Consider the following 17,459-nt stretch of genomic DNA (forward strand, 5'->3'; position numbering starts at 1 on the left):
CATTAAAAGTTGGGTGAAACAGCAGCTCTAGGTCTGCTGGTATCATATACGGCTCAGCCCTACCGCTGAAGCTAAGCTTTTCCCTGCTACCTCTAGTGCGGAAGACCCACACCCTCCACTTCGAGCTTTACATACCAGCACTGCTCAAAAACCTTCCGTACAACACAATTTTAAAGGAGATGTTTAGCGGTAAAAGTTGACACTTGGTGGTAAGGTTTTGAAAAGTGCATTGGACCTACGAAGCAGGTTCTCAAATGGGCGCTTCAGCTCCCAAACCTCACTGAAGGTCAAGCTGACCCACAACAGCTCACCCACATTTTTAGGCCAAAGACTTTTCACCAAGTCCACATTAAGAATAACTTTTCAACACACAATTCACAGCTCCCCTTGCACGTTACTCAACTCAAGGTCATACTGAAAAAAAGAAACCAAGCAAGCAAGCAAGCAAAGGGGAAAAATAAAAACATTTCTGTCTCCAAAGGGTAAGTAGCTTCTCAGTATTGCTCAGGGTCAGACTTGGCTCCCGAAGTTATTCGGGCACTTCTCTAAATCTCATTTTAGCACCTATGCCCATAAGCAAAAATCAATCTTAAGAAATTTATGCGAAGCCCTACAGAGGGTAGAGCCAAAGCAGAAAACTTAAGTTAGAGAGGGCTGAAGTAGGTAGCTGGGACAGCAAACCGTGCCATCGCCTGGCGGGATGGGGAACGTCTCCGTCGGTCCCATGCTATATTCAAGAGTTCCACTGGCAGGCCCGTGCACGGCACTTCCCTCCCCACGGCCCCGGTAGGAAATCGGCCCGCGGTCACTGCGATGGCTCCCCACGTGAGCACACCAACGCACCCGATGGCTCTGGCAGCAGCAAAGCTCCCTCGTCAGAGCGAAAATAGCTTCTGTAACAAGCTATATGGCAGAACATCTCTGCAACTATTGCAGGCTGAGCCGCAAAATGGAAAGTTTGAAAAATCAGACTATGCGTAGACCTGGTAGAGTTAACTTTCCAACATGCATTCTCCTGTGGATTCAAAGGGATTTTGTATGAATATTTTTTCCCTTAAACATAAACCTGTAGATCATGCCTGGAGACAGCAATTTTCCTATGATCAGCCAAGTGAGCATCGGTATCACAGAGCTTGTTAGGTATATTTATTTTTAATAGGATTGAATTTAAATACCATTATCAGAAAATGGCAACACTGGAATTTCACTCAAGTGCTTTTTACAAGTGTCAGGTGCTGAATAAGTATTTGATACTCATGATGCATTGACAAGAATTACATTTCCAGAATGGTCTGAATTAGGCACTCAACTCCCATTCCATCCATGACAATAAAATTTAGCTGACTGTCCTTCAATCGCACACCATTACCAGGGCGAGCTTCCCTTTACCTGCAAGTAGGCATTCAACTCGTTATTCACAGACTCCACTAAAGGAAAATCACTCAGAACAAATTCTTCAAACTGCTCTAAAAGCAAAATAAGATATTAAACAGGACTGGGAAAAAAAGAAAACCCCTACACGGAAATTCTCAGAGATCAGACTGCTGCTCATTCCAGTCCAGCCTCAGCGCCGGTACTGGCCAGTATCAACAGCATCAGAGTAAGCTGGGAGAAACTTTGTGCTAAATAGGTATAGAATAATACATGTTTATATTATATTATTATATAATATGGTAATTATACATAATTATTATATTGTATTATTATATGGAAGTGGATGCTTCTTCCCATAAAGGATTAAGTCAACCCTGAAGTTCACGTACACAAATATATGTATCTTCTGTGTATATATATATATATATATAAAAAAACACATGCAGAAGAGAGACTGTTGAAATGAAATTTTCTATGTTGTTTAATGTGCTCATATTCAGCAAAATACCAAATCTCGACTCAGTCTACAAATCTGTTGGTCCCAAAGCTACACTCTGATAGGCAGCTCCATAGATTAATATAACACTGCTTTAAAGGGGAAAATAAATGATTTAATCACCTTTAGATTTGCAGCAGAGATGCCAGCACTCATGCATACTTAAATATTTTGTCTGTCTCAAGGGCATTCAGTCATGACATGAGTTTCTTGACTCATTGAGGGTGCTGGATAAGCTGGTCATTCTGCTCAGACCGCTTGGCTGAGCTGCTTTATGTAGTTTAAGATATATTGAAAAAAAAATAATAATCCATCAGAATGTCAAGCATGTTCACATGTGGAAGAACTGCAAAAATTTCTGCAAAACTCTGCTGATTCCAATACTTGCACTGACTCAGCACGACTGCAGCAGTGCCAGGCGTTTAATTACGCATATGCCATCTTGTACCCCATCTTCAAGCGTCCTATTAATAAAATACTCTTCACACATCAGTCTCAGCAAGGACAGCCCCTTTCCCCCCGCCATCCTTCGAAACCCTTGCCGCCCTTATGTTTCTCCTCTCTTCAATTGCACCACTCCAGAAGGCAAAACAAATCTGAGCTCAAGAGAAACAGAGGAACGTACAGCCAGCTTTACTACAGGAAACCTGTGGCACTACGTGGTGCTTCGCAGTTTACTGTTTATGCCAGCACAGGCCCTCGTTAGTGCCAAGAATCCATCGTTTCTGTCACAGGGTTACACAGCTCTGCTAGTACTGTGATTTTTAATTTCTTAAGTATAAAGAAAAAAAAAATCCTTCAATTGAGTAGTGAATGTTCTGAGATCAGCTACAGGGTACCCCCATAACATTATTTTACTGTCACTGCTCGTATTTAGCACTGTGCGACCATACGATGCTCTCTGTTAGCAATGCAACAGTAGGTAACTGATTTCCAAGGGAAATGTTTCAGCTTCAGCTGCATAAAATTCATACTGTCCAAATGTATTTTCCCTGGATGAAAAATATAACTGGCTTCTGTGAAGCCATCGAACGCTATTGATTAGGCAATACATTTTTGAAATTCTCTAAATAAAGGGGAGTGAACACAGAAAGAGTTATTGATCCATCTAGTCCAGCACCTTCACCTTAGAAAGCCTGGTTACGTTTCAGCAGGAAAAGCCAGTATTTCCAACAGAGCTGGGGTTGCCTGTGCCACACCAATACCCTGAAAAAGAAGTCTCTTCCCAAAGCCTCATTTAGATATTTGACTTGCGTATTTCTCAGCTGACAGTGCCATTAATCTTATCTCATCTCAGCAAGAACTAGATCTCTCAGCTCCATCAACCCTCTGGGAAAGGGCATAAGAGCACCACATTGGACCCTTCCGTCTGCTTGACTTGACGGAGGAGCTGCAGGGATGGCAAACCCACGTTGCTATGTCGCAGACTCAGTTATACCTGCAAGAAATATAATGAACGGTATCCATGTTTCCATTTACGCCGAACTTTTTAGTATTGAAACTTAGGAAAACAAATGGGAGAGAGGCAGTCTTTGCTTTGGGGGGAGACTGGGTTTTATGCTCACTTGTCTCATTTTTGCCTGAAGTGAACCATCATGAGATTTATCAGAGATTACTGTGCCGCTTTATCCTGCCAGCTCACATATACATAAAGAACTACAAACTCAGAGCAGAGGATAAATAGTCTATTCTGCGTTTGGTTTCTTCAACAAGATAGCAAGACACGAGCAAGTTTGATTTACCCCATGGTGTGGGATCACAGAGGGACAGATCCTCAGGTTACTCAAACTTTCTTGGGTTCACCAGATTCGGCAGAGCTGCTACCATGTCCATCCACTGAAGATCTGGTTTATAATAGTTTTGGAAATGATTTTTCAATGGAGGATATACCAATAGGGTACCTCACTGGGTGTGACTTAACATTAGCAATAGACTATAACCGCTTTTGCAAATATTTCAGGACCGGCGCGTTTGTGCGAGATCAGCTTAAGCAGCGCTCACAACGTAAACGTTAACAGGTTTCTCATTTTTCATGCTTTCATTGCTGTGTCAAACCGCGTTACGGTGATGCAGGCTTCCTTCTTAATACTGCTCTCTACCTAAGTGATTCACACACAACAACGTGATCCACGCCTGCTTTATTCAGTGCTTTCCATGACCTTGATCTCTGAATAACCATTTTGCTACAGGAATTTATGCAGCAGTCTCCGAAGTAAAACTGATTTGACCAAGATGCACGGTGCTTACGATCGTTCATTCTTGTCAAAAAGACCTAGGTGATTTTATAAGCCACTTGTCTCACGTGGCCTTACCTTTGATGTAGCTTTTCTTCCACAATGGCAAACAAAACCAGTGCTGAAAACACTTCATATTAAAAACTCCCTAGTAAAAGGCATTTGCATAGAAAAAAATGCTTCCAAATTGCAGTCAAGTTGTTTGTAGCTTATACATATGGATGCTTGGTAAAAGTTAGCAACAGTGCTTTTTTGCAAACACTGCCTTTCAGATCCTTTTTTTTTTTTTTTTTTGCTACTACTTTCTCTTACTTTAGGCAATGACTTAAAATTATCTCAAACCAGCATTCGTGACCCAACACTACTGGAAAACTGTTCCCTTCTCTGTTCCTCCTTAGGGGCCATTATAGGAGAAGATGATAAAAAATACATATTACCTGAATCTTGATCCATTTAAAAATAGCTGCCCGATTCAAAGGTCTTGATAGCGTAATTCTGAATATATACATTATTATGCAAAGAATAGTTGACAAAAAAACCCTCTCAACCTCAGAAGCAGCCATGCTCTTCCCCTCCCATATCAACACCATCAGAGCTATAGTTTGTTCTTTGATGCAGCTAAGGGACAGTCCCACTACTAAGCAGGAAGAAAAAGAAATTACGTATGACGGCATATCGCCAAATCTATCAATTCAGTTATGACCACCTACAGAAAACAGGGATTATAGAATCAGATCTCTCCTAGATCTCTACCAGGACCTGCATCCCCAGGCATTTATCCCACCGCCAAAGCGGGCTGCAATCTGAGTGACATCCCACAAGTAGGTATAGGGTATGGGAAACCTTTTTTTCTGGATTTATGCCACTTTCAGAACATTTAGGGAGTTGGGGTAGGGGGGTTTCTTTGCTCAAACAGCTCGGCAGCCTTCAAGTCTCGCTTAACAAAACATGAAACAAAAAAGCTACATTAAAATACCCCTTCAGAGGCCAAAAGGGAACAAGCCCAAAATACACTTCTGGAAGCTAGAAAACATTTAGAAAATAATTGTAGTTGACACTGGTTAGCCCATTTAATCATCTTCAAACATTTGTTTAAACACTAAGCTCTCTAAAGCTACCGAGCATGCAGACGATTTATATAGTAACTAGGTAATCTGCACCGGACCTTTTAATTTTCATGACACAGGGAGATGTGGCTAAAATATCGCCAAAAGGCTGGGATACCAAATTAAAATTTAGCAAAATGCATTATCCCTGCTTGCGAATTCATTCACTTGCAATTTTAGGCCTATGCCCAACACAGAAGGGGTTATTTTTAGCTCTTTAAAAGAACTAACAGGATCTCTGTTGTGAAACGCTCTCCGTTCCTTGCAAATAGCCTCATTATTTAAAAGATCAAAAGCATCTTGCTACCATGTGATATAACTAACTTTGATCTGATGTTGTCTACTCAGACTTCAGAGGAGATCATTATTGGACTGTTAAATTTTTTTGCACTCAGACTGCAAATGCCTCACTTATCCCTCTTCACGCTACAGACACATTAACAATTAAAGGATTACATCAATATTAAAAAATGCGAGTCTTGCAACAAAACACTGATGGGCAATTTATAGTTTGTTAAGTAAACAAGCATATCACCTCTAAGGAAACACACAGAAATATCTGCATTTGTATCTAGCCAAAGAAGAAAATATAACTATCGACTAATTATTCTGTTTATGAGATATAACGATTACACGAGAAACTTCAGTGCATTTGAGAGTTTCCCACTGGTAAGGACAGATTCAACAAATAAACAGATTCTGAGCAAGTTGGTAGCCCCGGTACATTGCTCTGGCAAGACAAATACCAGGGGATTGCTGTCGTCATCTTTCCAGTTTAGTCATGTACTTTCTCATGAATCCTTTGAACATTTTCTGTTATTAATCCGAACATACATAAACACGGTGCTTCCTTTTCGGTTCAGTCTGCCACAAATGAGTGATCTAACTCATGCAAATAAGAACTGTGCATCAATACTGTGCCTAAGTTACAGCTCCATTTTTTTTTTCCATCTGTTCCGTATCTGTGAATCCCATATGCGAACAGAAACTTTACCAAAGAGATCTTTGATCTACCAACAGGGCGAATACAATTGCATTGTGCCATGGCAATGCAGTTTTGTTTCCCCTTGAGACTGCAAAGAGTCAGCAATTGCGGCATCTTTCATCTTTGTGTCGCTCTAATTTCATTCTCAGCACTGTCTTGGCATTCTGTCTCCTTCTCTCGTAGCCATCTTATATTCATCATCTTATATTCATCCTTACAGTTGTGTCATATTGCCATCACATACTTCTCAATGTGCATGAAAATTTATGTACCTTTAATTTCTACATGACACACTTACAGCAGAAGGCGTAATAAAGCCAGAGCTAGATGCATTACAGACTGAATGCAGACAGGAATAAATTTTTCAAAAGGTACATAAAGGACTTCAATACAAAACTCCCATTAATTTTCATGAGAACTACCTGGTCAGAAACTATCTGCGCAATCACGTACGCGATGATCCTCCGGCCAGAGTTGTTCTCACCGATAGATACTGCGATCTATCGCTGGGGTGAAACATCAGCGTCATGTATTTCTACTTCTCAAGCAACAATTAGTCACCTGGTGCACACTAGATTTGAAATCAGCACAATTCAGTAACGCAAATAAAGTATCCTGCCCAACAACTTACCTGCCTTTTCACTATTTGATTCCTTATAATGAAAACAATTCCATAATAAATTATCTTCCACAATTGTAAAGCCACATTTTTATTTTTCTCCAGTAAAACAATGCATTACTTTAATGCACCTAAAGAAATAGAACTGAACCCTCCACCACCAGTAATTATTATATTTTATTATGACTTGATAAAAGGATACCGTTATACAAGCACTGAATATCCTATAATCCAAATTAAGGCTCTATTCACTAATGAAAGTATTTTTCACGCATAAGCTTTAAAGCCAGAATGCAAAATGAACAGCACACTGAAATACGGTATTGTTTGACTAAGTATTAACTATGTCGCTCTTTAGATCTCACTGAATAACACTAATGTACTCTGCTATTGTTCAATGGTTTAAATAAAGAAGAAAGAAAAAAGGCAGCTATTAGATTTAAACGTATTTCGGGTTCCATTAATATTTGCCATGAGGAAGGAGTATGGGGGAAGGCACGTTCTGTCGGGAGGGAGCTTTCATGAGGTTTAACAGTGGGAACCCTCAGAGCATCACTGCTGAGTGAGAACTTCCATAAATTTACTTGGACTTCTGTTAAATTTGGTGAGAAGGCACTAAATACATTGATTTTTTTCTTATCTTACCATACTGACTGTTCATGACCAAAAAAAAAAAAAAAGCAGCTACAAACCTGATTTTCAACCCACTGTGCCTGACATCGTGCACAACGGGGACATCCGCTGTAACGCCAAAAATAAGGCTTCAGGAAGGAGAAATATAGGGAAAGGACCACGTGCAGAAGGCAGTAGCAATTAGCATCTGATACCGTAAGATGTTTGGCAGCAGCGAGGCTATCGGCCGCGGTGGGAGGTATTCAAAGATTTACAGGACTTGGACTCGGTTTCCATGGGTGGAAATCCCCGATCAAAGCAGCGAAGGCTCTTGTACAGTTTGCAGTTACTTGGAGTTCTGAAAACTGACTCATTCTGGAAAAGGGAATAACTAAAAACATTCTCGGAAGAGCCAAGTTCATGTACTCACCCATCACTGACAGCTCCGCAGAGCCACTGCTGTTCTCGTTTTTGTAGGTGACTACACATGTGTACGTCCCAGAATCGTCGTCAGTCACGTTTGATATGAGTAGGTTACTGCCAGCCAGCAACGAATACTTTTTGGACCTGAAACATTGATAACACACGTCCGCAATGCGTTAAGGTGCTACCTCTATCTAGAAAAATAGACACAGTAAATTACGCTGCAAGTAATTCTCAGCTGTGATTTTTGCTGTTAATAGCTTTACACTAGCATTTTAAATACCAGCCAGGCGACATTTACGATCAAATTCCACCCTCGGATTCGGTGCAGAGATGAGTTATAGCAGCAGGTTAAGAGCCAGGTTTGGTCTCTTTTTAGTTTAGTCTACCCTTGATTGGCTTAGAGTAGACTTGGTAGTGTAGGTTAGTGGTTGGACTGGATGATCTTAAAGGTCTTTTCCAACCTAAACAATTCTATGATTCTATGATTATTTAGGAGGAAAACCTCACGGCCTCCAAGTCCACCCCACTGAATTTAAAGCATTACTCAGTGGTTTGCCTTTACTTTGCTCCAGGAAACAAAGCTTTAGGTACGTGACCCACGAAGGGCTGAGCTACCTGACGGGGAGCACGTCATCTCCTCGCAGCCACGTGAAGGTGAGAGGGGGGTACCCAGAAACGCAGCACTCCAGAACAGCATCCTTCCCTTCCATGGCCACCACGTCCGACGGGCGCTGCAGGAAAAACTGCTGTCTGTGCAAACCTGGATCTACGAGAGCAAAAGAGACCATTATCATCCATTAAAAACAAACACACACACACCACCCCCAAAACCCACAACACTGAACACCCAACAAAACAACATTCTTTTTGTTGGGAATGGGGAATATAAAATGACTGATCAATAGCAGACCCAAGAGACCACAGCTTTCACAGATTCTTACTGATGAGAAAAATAGAAAAATCATAGTCCAGACATATAAAAAGTGTATCAAATGGCAATCGTAGAGCTGCTTACAGGTTGAACCCAAGGGAGCAGTTTGAAGACAGAAAAATACCAGCTTTTGGGAAAGTGAGAAAGGACTGTTTATAGCCTGGTATTAAAGTCAGGTCTTGGAAAGCCACTGGAAAAGGCACAGCCATAGCAAGAAAAGACAGAGATATACATAAGGTTAAGAGTGGTACTGGATTAATGATGCTGTTTTGGAGACCCAAGAGGGTAGTTCATAAATATGGCAGGCGAGAGAAGACAAGGAAAGCTTCAAGTTAGGAAAACACAGAAAAAGAAGAATGAAATAACTTGAAAACTGGGAATTGAGAAGCAATACGTAGAAAGATTAGCGCCCCAAATCCTCCTTTGCCTGACAAGGCATCCACGCCGCATGTCGGTGGCTGACAGCCCGAGGCATCTACCTGCGGGCAAGCGAGCTGAGCTTTAGGATGAGCTGAATCTCTCCGTACGAGCCCCTGACCGCCACACGCGTGGATCACCTAGACCCAAGTCCCACCCGTTGTGCCCGACGTACCAGCAAACAGCCACGCGCCAAGGAAATCAGTTGGCGGTGTTTGCTTTTTAATGAATCTGTTCTTTCTCTTGAAAGAGACTTCATTTTCTTATCACAGATGTTAAAACAAATGTGCTGGACTGCAGCCTTTAAACGTTACTCCTTGTTTCCTGACACAAACATAGAAATCACACAATATAAATGAATATTCCCACTAAATTAACAGCTACAAGATCTTCCAGGATCATCTCCAAGTAATTAGCTGGTTCTCCCCATACAAGTAGAAAGAAACTGCAGCCAGCTGCGTGCATTTGGTATGGATTTACAGCAACAGCATATTTCAACTTCTTACTGTAACCAGATGGACACACAATTTCCAGCCATCAGTAAGAGCAACTGATGCAGAAGTTACCACACGCGACTCAATAGCTTCAATCTGTGAAGACATCTCAGCTGATCACAGCGATGCCTTTGGCCTGTGAACTGCACAGTTTCTCTTGCAATAACCACAAATACACATATTACCTTAACGTATGCAATTAAATACATGGTAGCCAAGTAGCAGAAACCCAAAGCTCCCCCTCCCCGCCAAGTCAGTTGTCCAAAGATGAAAGCAGATGCGCAAAACCAGAAAGCAAACAAAATCTGGAAATAGTATCCAGATCTTAACAGAGGAGCATCTCCGTTCCTTCAAAAGCACTTAGTTCTGTAAATCACAAAGAGGTCGTCTGATTAAAATAACGATCCTAGTTAGGATGGAAGATGTGAGCAGCAGTAAGAAGCACAGCAATAAAAATATAAGGAAAATGACATCAATGAAGATTAAATTTGAAGTCAGAGAAAGGAGATGGCTGATAATTGAAACCATAGGCTTTAGTAGAATACTCTTGGCTGAGAGGGTTCTTCAAATACACCTGGAATAAATGGAGTTCCAGAGCTGGTATAGGCTGGATATTAGACAAAGCTGCAAAATCCTAAACCACACAAAAGTAGCTCAATAAGTATTGCTGCTCTGTGCTTGGAAAAAAGCAGGATAGCACGTTCATATTTTACAGTGATGTGAAATACATTTTTGTTGGAGATTAGAAACAATAAGACTTCACTAGTATCTTAACTCCTCCAATGAAAATAACATTTTCATCATAACTCTGTCAACAATCTGAAGATTAGTTAATAACTATAGAGATTAAAGCCACACCATACTTCAAGCAAAACGAAAACCAACAGTATTTTATTTGGGATTTTTCCTCTCACCTGTAACTTGCCTGGCAAAATTGTGGATGTGCCCGAGGGACATAGCTGAATGAAAATCCCAATGAAAGCAAAACTGTTAGCGTTAAGGTATGCAGGCAGATGGCTAGATGAAGCACCAAGCCCAAGGTTAAACTAAGAGGGTCCCAGTGTCAGAAACTACTGGACACTGGAAGAGGGAAGTCACTGTCCGACACCAAACTGGGACTCAAATATTGAGACAACAATGCCAGATGACAGAGGACAGACTCAAAGCTAGGTAAATATTTTTAATTATTACTTTGGGATCCATTGACCTCAAATCATGAAAAAAATGCTTTAGTCTAAAACCCATTTCCAATTATTTTTTTTTATTTAGTGGGTAGCTTCACATCATTTCAGCATGAGAAAACACCGCTACTACACACCCCTTTAACCTATCTCTGCTTTTATCCCCGCTAAAGCCTACATTTAATAATCACCTTCTTGCTTGCTTAGCTCCCTTTTCCAACATTTATTCTCATTTAGGACGGCTCCTTTTGCCCCCAGCAGCCAACTGTGCCTGTAACAGGGCAGTGCCTTGGGCTGGCTGCCTGCTCTGCAGAGAAATGCCCCGTTGCCTGGAGGAGGGAGAGGGTCCTGTCCTCTGCCATCGCCTGCCCTTCATTATTTCCATCTCTTGCTCCATTCAAGACTCACAGACAGAAGCCTAGGCTTGTACTGGAACTTTTCTGAACTCCCTAATGATATAGCTGTCGGCTGAAAGGGTGGCATCTTCTCTACATCCCTCTTTCACCCGGAAATGCAGCTCAAAAGCAGATGGAAAACAGATGTGTCAGTTGTGAAGCAACATTTTGCTGCTTGATTTCCAGTTGAATAGAGAGCACAGGGCACAGCCGCATTAGCAGCTTAAAGCCACGTAAAGAGTTGAAGAAAATATCCGATACAGGAAGGAAAAAAAAGAAGAAAATATCTTATCCTTTTCAGAAAATAATAGGAGGGAGAGCGCTGTGGTTTCAAACCCGTGAAGATCAGAACGCGCACATTATTCGGGCAAGTCCCCAGCAAGGGCTGAGCCTCCCAGGAGGTGGGAGCCGTGCCCTTGGGCTGCGCTGAACACCGCCCACGGAAATCACAACCGCGGTCGGTCCTTAGGTCCGTACAGCAAGGGCTAGTGCCAGATTAAATGCCAGAAGGATCTGGATGTGGCGTGGTTCAGCCCCAGCCCCAGCTCAGCACCACGCAGCCGCTCGCTCACTGCCCTGCCCCGATGCGATGGGGGAGAGAATTGGAGGAGTGAGAGTGAGAAACACTCCTGGGGTGAGATAAGAACGGTTTAATAATTGAAATAAAGTAAAATAGTAATGCTAATAGTAACAGTATAATAATAATACTAATAGTAATATCCAAAGCAAGTGATGCCCAATGCAATCGCTCACCACCCGCTGACCGATGCCCAGCCAGTTCCCAGCAGCGATCGCTGCTCCCCGGCCAACCCCCCCAGTTTCCATACTGCCCATGACGCCGTATGGTATGGAATGGCCCTTGGGGCAGTTGGGATCAACTCTCCTGGCTGTGCCCCCTCCCAGCTCCTTGTGCCCCTGGCAGAGCATGGGAAGCTGAAAAGTCCTTGCCTGGCATAAGCAGCGCTGAGCAACAACCAAACCATCAGTGTGTTATCAGCATTCTTCTCATCCTAAATCCAAACCACAGCACTGTGCCTGCTACTGGGAAGAAAATTAACTCTGTCCCAGCCAAAACCAGGACAGGATGGAATAACTCAACACATTTTGTTTAAGCACCAGGCAGCAAAACCAGAGCTTTCACGATACCAAATGCTAGTTTCCCATGAGTACTTAGGAGGACTGACGTGCTATCCCAGACTATTTAAGTTGGCATATCGCAACCTCTGGCTTGGTACCACCTTCCACAAAACAGAGGTGGTCTCAAACCAGAGCTCAGTAACCAGGACATGAAAGGCAGCGTTATCTCAAGCTACAACTACTTAACCATAACCGTACAAGGAGCCAAGGAGTCTCTCCAAAGGCACCTTTTCCTTAAGGTGGACATCCACAATTTCCTCTCGGAGCCGAGATCTGACTTGAACAAGGGGATGGTGCTGGATGTTAAAAGAATTCATTGACCAAAAAGTCTGTGGGACCACAGACTCTGCAGTAGAGTGTTATACTGAAGGCGGTACAGTCCCCACCATCTATGCTTGGCAGAGGGAAAAATAAAACAATTTAAAAAAAAAATTACTAAACATGTTCTGAGTGAACTCTACAAAAACGTGTGTCAGTGACACAACAGACCTTGTGAGGAAACCAGGCCTTTGTGTGGGCTCAAGGAAGCTCTACACACCTACTGCACAGGCAGCAATTTCAGTGTCTGGTTCAGACTTGTCTGATAAAACTCCTCACTGTTGCACCAGTGCAATCAGTTATTTCCAGCTGAGAAATAAAAAAAAAAAAAAAAAGATCAGACCATCAAATTAGATTTTTACATTAGCGAGAAAGGAAAAATAAGTGGGAGATTTTAAGACTAAAGGGCCATTAAACCTTGTTTTTTGTATAAGACAGGCCACAGAATCACACCCATCCTGAGCTCAAAAGCACGTTTGAATAAAGTGCATTCTTCAAGGCACCCTGTCTTGATTATAAAGATATCCAAGGTCTCGTTATGCCCTTCTCACTTGATTAAAGAGCACTCAGTGTATTTTCCCTGACAAGGTGCTGGCACGCCATAATCAAGCCCCCATAATCAACCAACTATGGCCTGGCTTTAGCAGATGAGAAATTCTTTGCATGAAGCCCATCTCAGCCATGATTTAATCTCCAACGCCCCAACACGTCATTCGTGGCCTGAGCTCACAGCTGCCATGCCCCCATCCACGGGGACGTGCCAGGACCCCTCTTGGGCTTTTTCGGCTTTTCAAGCAAACTGTTTGACTTGGGACCACGCGGGGCAAGCTGCTCCCACCTACGGGCCACAGACCCCCGCCACAACGCGCGCGCTCGGAGCCTGGTGCTGGACCAGCACCTGGGCTGGAAGCAAGGGCTACGCCGACTTCCCAGCCTGCAAAGCACGTACCACATCGCCAGCGTTTGTTGATTTTATTTCCTATATTAACGTTTAAGAACGAACAGATATACCTAAAACCAATTACAAAGCGGTGAGCTGTAAGAACTTAATTTCCCCGAACAACGCGAAACCTCTCGTTCCGTATTTAGCGTTTTTCTTGAGCGCACAATGTGTGGTAATGAGGTACAGCTATACACATATTTTCTATGCTCGTTAAATCAATGACACATAGTTGAAATTCAAAACCACAAATAGGATTTGCGAATGCGTATGTGATTTCGATAGTCCCCATTACACCGATATCTGAGAATACCACACTATTTGAAAAAAAAAAAAAAAATTCACAAAGCCTTATTAGGATAAGTCACTTCATCTCCCTCTTGTAGATGGCTAATGAAGTAATTGAGACAGTTTGTGATGTAACTAAGGATATAGACATGTATTCTGCAGCAGGGAAAGGTCCCAATTTTTTTTTTCCCTCATTCTTATGTTAAGAGCATCGCCTCCGTCACATTTTACCAGCACAGAGTCAACCACTGATCGTTCTTTCAACGAACCCTCAGATTTGTGTCAATATGCATTGACGAGAGTTGAGGATGTATTTAACTCTCATACCAAATTGGTCTTAAGCAAGTGGAACTCAAGATGATGCAATTTAGGACTGTCTTCCAATGAAGAAAATGAAGTTGCAAGGAGTTCACTTGGATACAGCCATACAGATACAGCTCTTCAGCACTCGAGGAGAAAAACGTTACTGCGGTATTTTAGCTACATTCTGTATTGAAAAAAAGGAAACGCTTTCAGAAGAATGTGTTGCATCCCGTTGTATGGCATCTTACTGCGCTCAGCTGCTTTGTGCTACACTGCATCTGTAAGTGTTGTTCAGTTGACAAAAGACTCCCATCATATCACACCCATGAAAATTTTCCTGAACATATTTGGATAATGTTGTACTTTGCCGGTACAATTTCATTTTTTTATTGCAGCAGTTTTTATATTGCAAATTGCAGAACTGAAATGCCTTTAACGTGACACTGATGTGACGGAATATCTCTGAGTGTTCATAGTCACATTTCTAAATTCGATTAGAAGAGATCAAAATTTATACCAAATAAAAGCCAGTTTTGCTCTCTGCTGTCAGTGAAGAAAGGCCAGCAAAATTCCCCAACCTGATCTCACCATCATGCCTAGAGGCTGAACACTTAATCCCAATAAGAAAGCAAGGGTTATGTGTGAACGGCGTTAGAGAAATCTGTCATTAAAATGATACTGATCTCTCAATATACAGAATGCATTAAAATGTATAACCAGAATGCAGCTACTTCTTCAGGATCTGCTTTTTTTTGCCTCCACCTCCCAACCCCCTTGCTAGCATTTTTCTGCATCAGCCCTTCTGCCCTCCCCTCCCAAAAAACCTCAAGCCTGGCTCAGCAGAGCTCGGGGATGCGACATCACCAGAAGCACATAAGTAATAAGGACACACAAAGATTACGATATTAGCACTGACACGAATCAGGGCGCTAAGACATTCTTCTTACTGTAGTAACTTCAAAATACATTAACTAGAGTGCAAGGAAAACCGTGCCAAGGCGCTGCTGGAACGTGAAACTATACATCAGGGGTCCTGTTTCTAGCTTTAATGATGATTTCTTGCGAGACACTCAGGTTCCGCATCCATAATGAAGACAAAAATATTTACAGCCCTTTGACTTGTTCTTTGAGAACCTTAGGTAAAAGAATAATACAAAATTTATTACTGCAGGGGTGGAGAAGGGACATCGCTGGTTTGTAAATACAAGACAATAGGAGGAAGCTGCTTCTCCAGCTATTAAAGTTTTAGAGGCAGAACTGAAACAGAACAAGGAACGGCTCCACAACTACATTATCTTCTATCCCGAAAATGGAGAACAGAGCTGAGGCGAGAAAGTAGGACCACTTTTATCCTTTTACTTTCAGTTGAGCAGCAGAGCTTTGGCATTTTAGACCTACATCATCCTTGAGATGCAAAGACCCAAGCAATTTAAGAGCAGTGGTTTGATCCAGGTAGTAACCGAGTCCAGAGAAGAACCTAATACAAGATTTTTTGATGCAGCCCCAAATGTAAGTGGCGAGGAGAGAGATTTTACTCCCAGTCCTAGCTGGTTTGAGTTGAAAAATAAAAATAACTAAAAAAAAAAAAATCTCAAAGACTAGCTTAGTCAACTTTTAGAAACAAGTAGCAGCCCCAAACCGATTCATGGCTTTTAAATGGTAAATGGGACAACCTTTTAAATCATTTTTATGGCCTCCTCCAAACCTCCCGCAACGTTTCTGAAAACACGGTCGCCAGTCAGACAGGCTACGTCACACTGACCTCGGCATGGAAGTCACGCATCTCCTGCACCACGACCCAGCCATCGCTGGCGTTACCTGTACCAGCATCTCAGCAGCCTCTCTCACAGCACTGCTTCACCCTTCTTCTGCTGATTACTCAACATGAACGTCCAAGATTTTTGTCACAGGGAAGTGTTTGCTCCAGGCTCTACGTTTTCCTATGATATGGCCAACAGGACCAATCACATTAAAGTATTCCTTTATTTTTTTTATTTCTGCCCCATTTATAAAGTTCTATTTAGTGATCCACATTCTTCAGTATTTACCACCTCTGTGATACGTGCATACGCCTTCAATTGCAGTTTTATTGTTATATAGTATATCAAAGAGTATAGGATCAAGAATATATCCCTGGCTTTTAGGGAGAACTCCCACTAAAGAAAAAAAAATCTGCTCAGTAACCACTTCTACTTGGAGACTTGATGGCTACGAATCTGATCTAGCACATAGATGTTATATTGATTTTCAACTTCTCTAATGAATTAGCCAGGAATCCTCCCAGAAATCTACTATAATGACACAAATCATCACCAAAAATTTTGTTGCCATCATTTGTTTTCAGACACTGATATTGACTGGTTGTAATTGCACGGACCATCCTATTATTTTGTGTTTCAAAGATGCCAGCCTGACAGACCATCAGGTACTCAGGGGTTGGTTTGTTCTAGACCACTGGCATCTTCAGTGTTCAAAATTTATGGTCAAAAATTAATGGCGCTGAGAATTTCTCAGCTCTTTCAGGAGCTACATTTTTATTTGGATATAACAGCCTGAAAACATCTGGGTTTCAATAAGTTTAAGCCACTCATGTCAAGATATTACTAATATTTAAATACGAAAACATCTTTAAATACTCAGTGCCGTATGTACAAGCACATATTTTTTTAACAAAATTTTGTTTGTTTGTTTTCTGCCTTGTAAATATTGAAACAAGCTCTACCACTTTCACCCATTCATAGTAATACTGTTTCAGTTATATTTGAAAAACATTTGTACCCTGAACTTTACTAATTCTTGATACCTTCCATGTCTTTGACTCCTTTGACTCTCCATAAATCCTGGGTTTTAATTTATAATCACAGATTACTTGCTCCAGTTTTTAGATTTTTCTAATCTCTTTATAACCAGACTGCTGGGGGTTTCAATTAAGACTGCCTTTCCTTTCAGTGTGTTACAGTAACATTCTATTGGGTAAATATGAAATACACCTGCAACGCCCCAGTAGCCAATTTGATTCATTCCACCTAAATTCCCTCTGCCTGCGAATTTGACTCCCGCACATAGGAATTCTCGTCTGGCTTAAGAGACAACTTTAGGAAATGCAGTGATGAGGAGACAGTTGTGTATGTTTTGCTAGCGAAGTGGGTTCATGGCAGAGAAGAAAGCAATGCGTTTCATGCAAGTAAATAAAATAAAAAAAA

At 41.8% G+C, this 17,459-nt stretch overlaps 1 protein-coding gene across 1 annotated transcript in view; it reads right to left on the reverse strand.

The window, feature by feature from the left end:
* The window catches only part of DCC (DCC netrin 1 receptor), a 596,500-nt gene that overhangs the window by 291,761 nt on the left and 287,280 nt on the right, over positions 1-17,459 (reverse strand). Inside the window, exons 4-5 of the mRNA XM_075726297.1 lie at positions 8,468-8,618; positions 7,857-7,993 (exon numbers count right to left, since the gene is read on the reverse strand). Coding sequence (XP_075582412.1) covers positions 7,857-7,993; positions 8,468-8,618 — 288 coding nt within the window. The remainder of the gene's footprint in view (positions 1-7,856; positions 7,994-8,467; positions 8,619-17,459) is intronic.

Source organism: Pelecanus crispus, chromosome Z, assembly GCF_030463565.1.
Source record: "Pelecanus crispus isolate bPelCri1 chromosome Z, bPelCri1.pri, whole genome shotgun sequence".
NCBI lineage: Eukaryota > Metazoa > Chordata > Aves > Pelecaniformes > Pelecanidae > Pelecanus > Pelecanus crispus.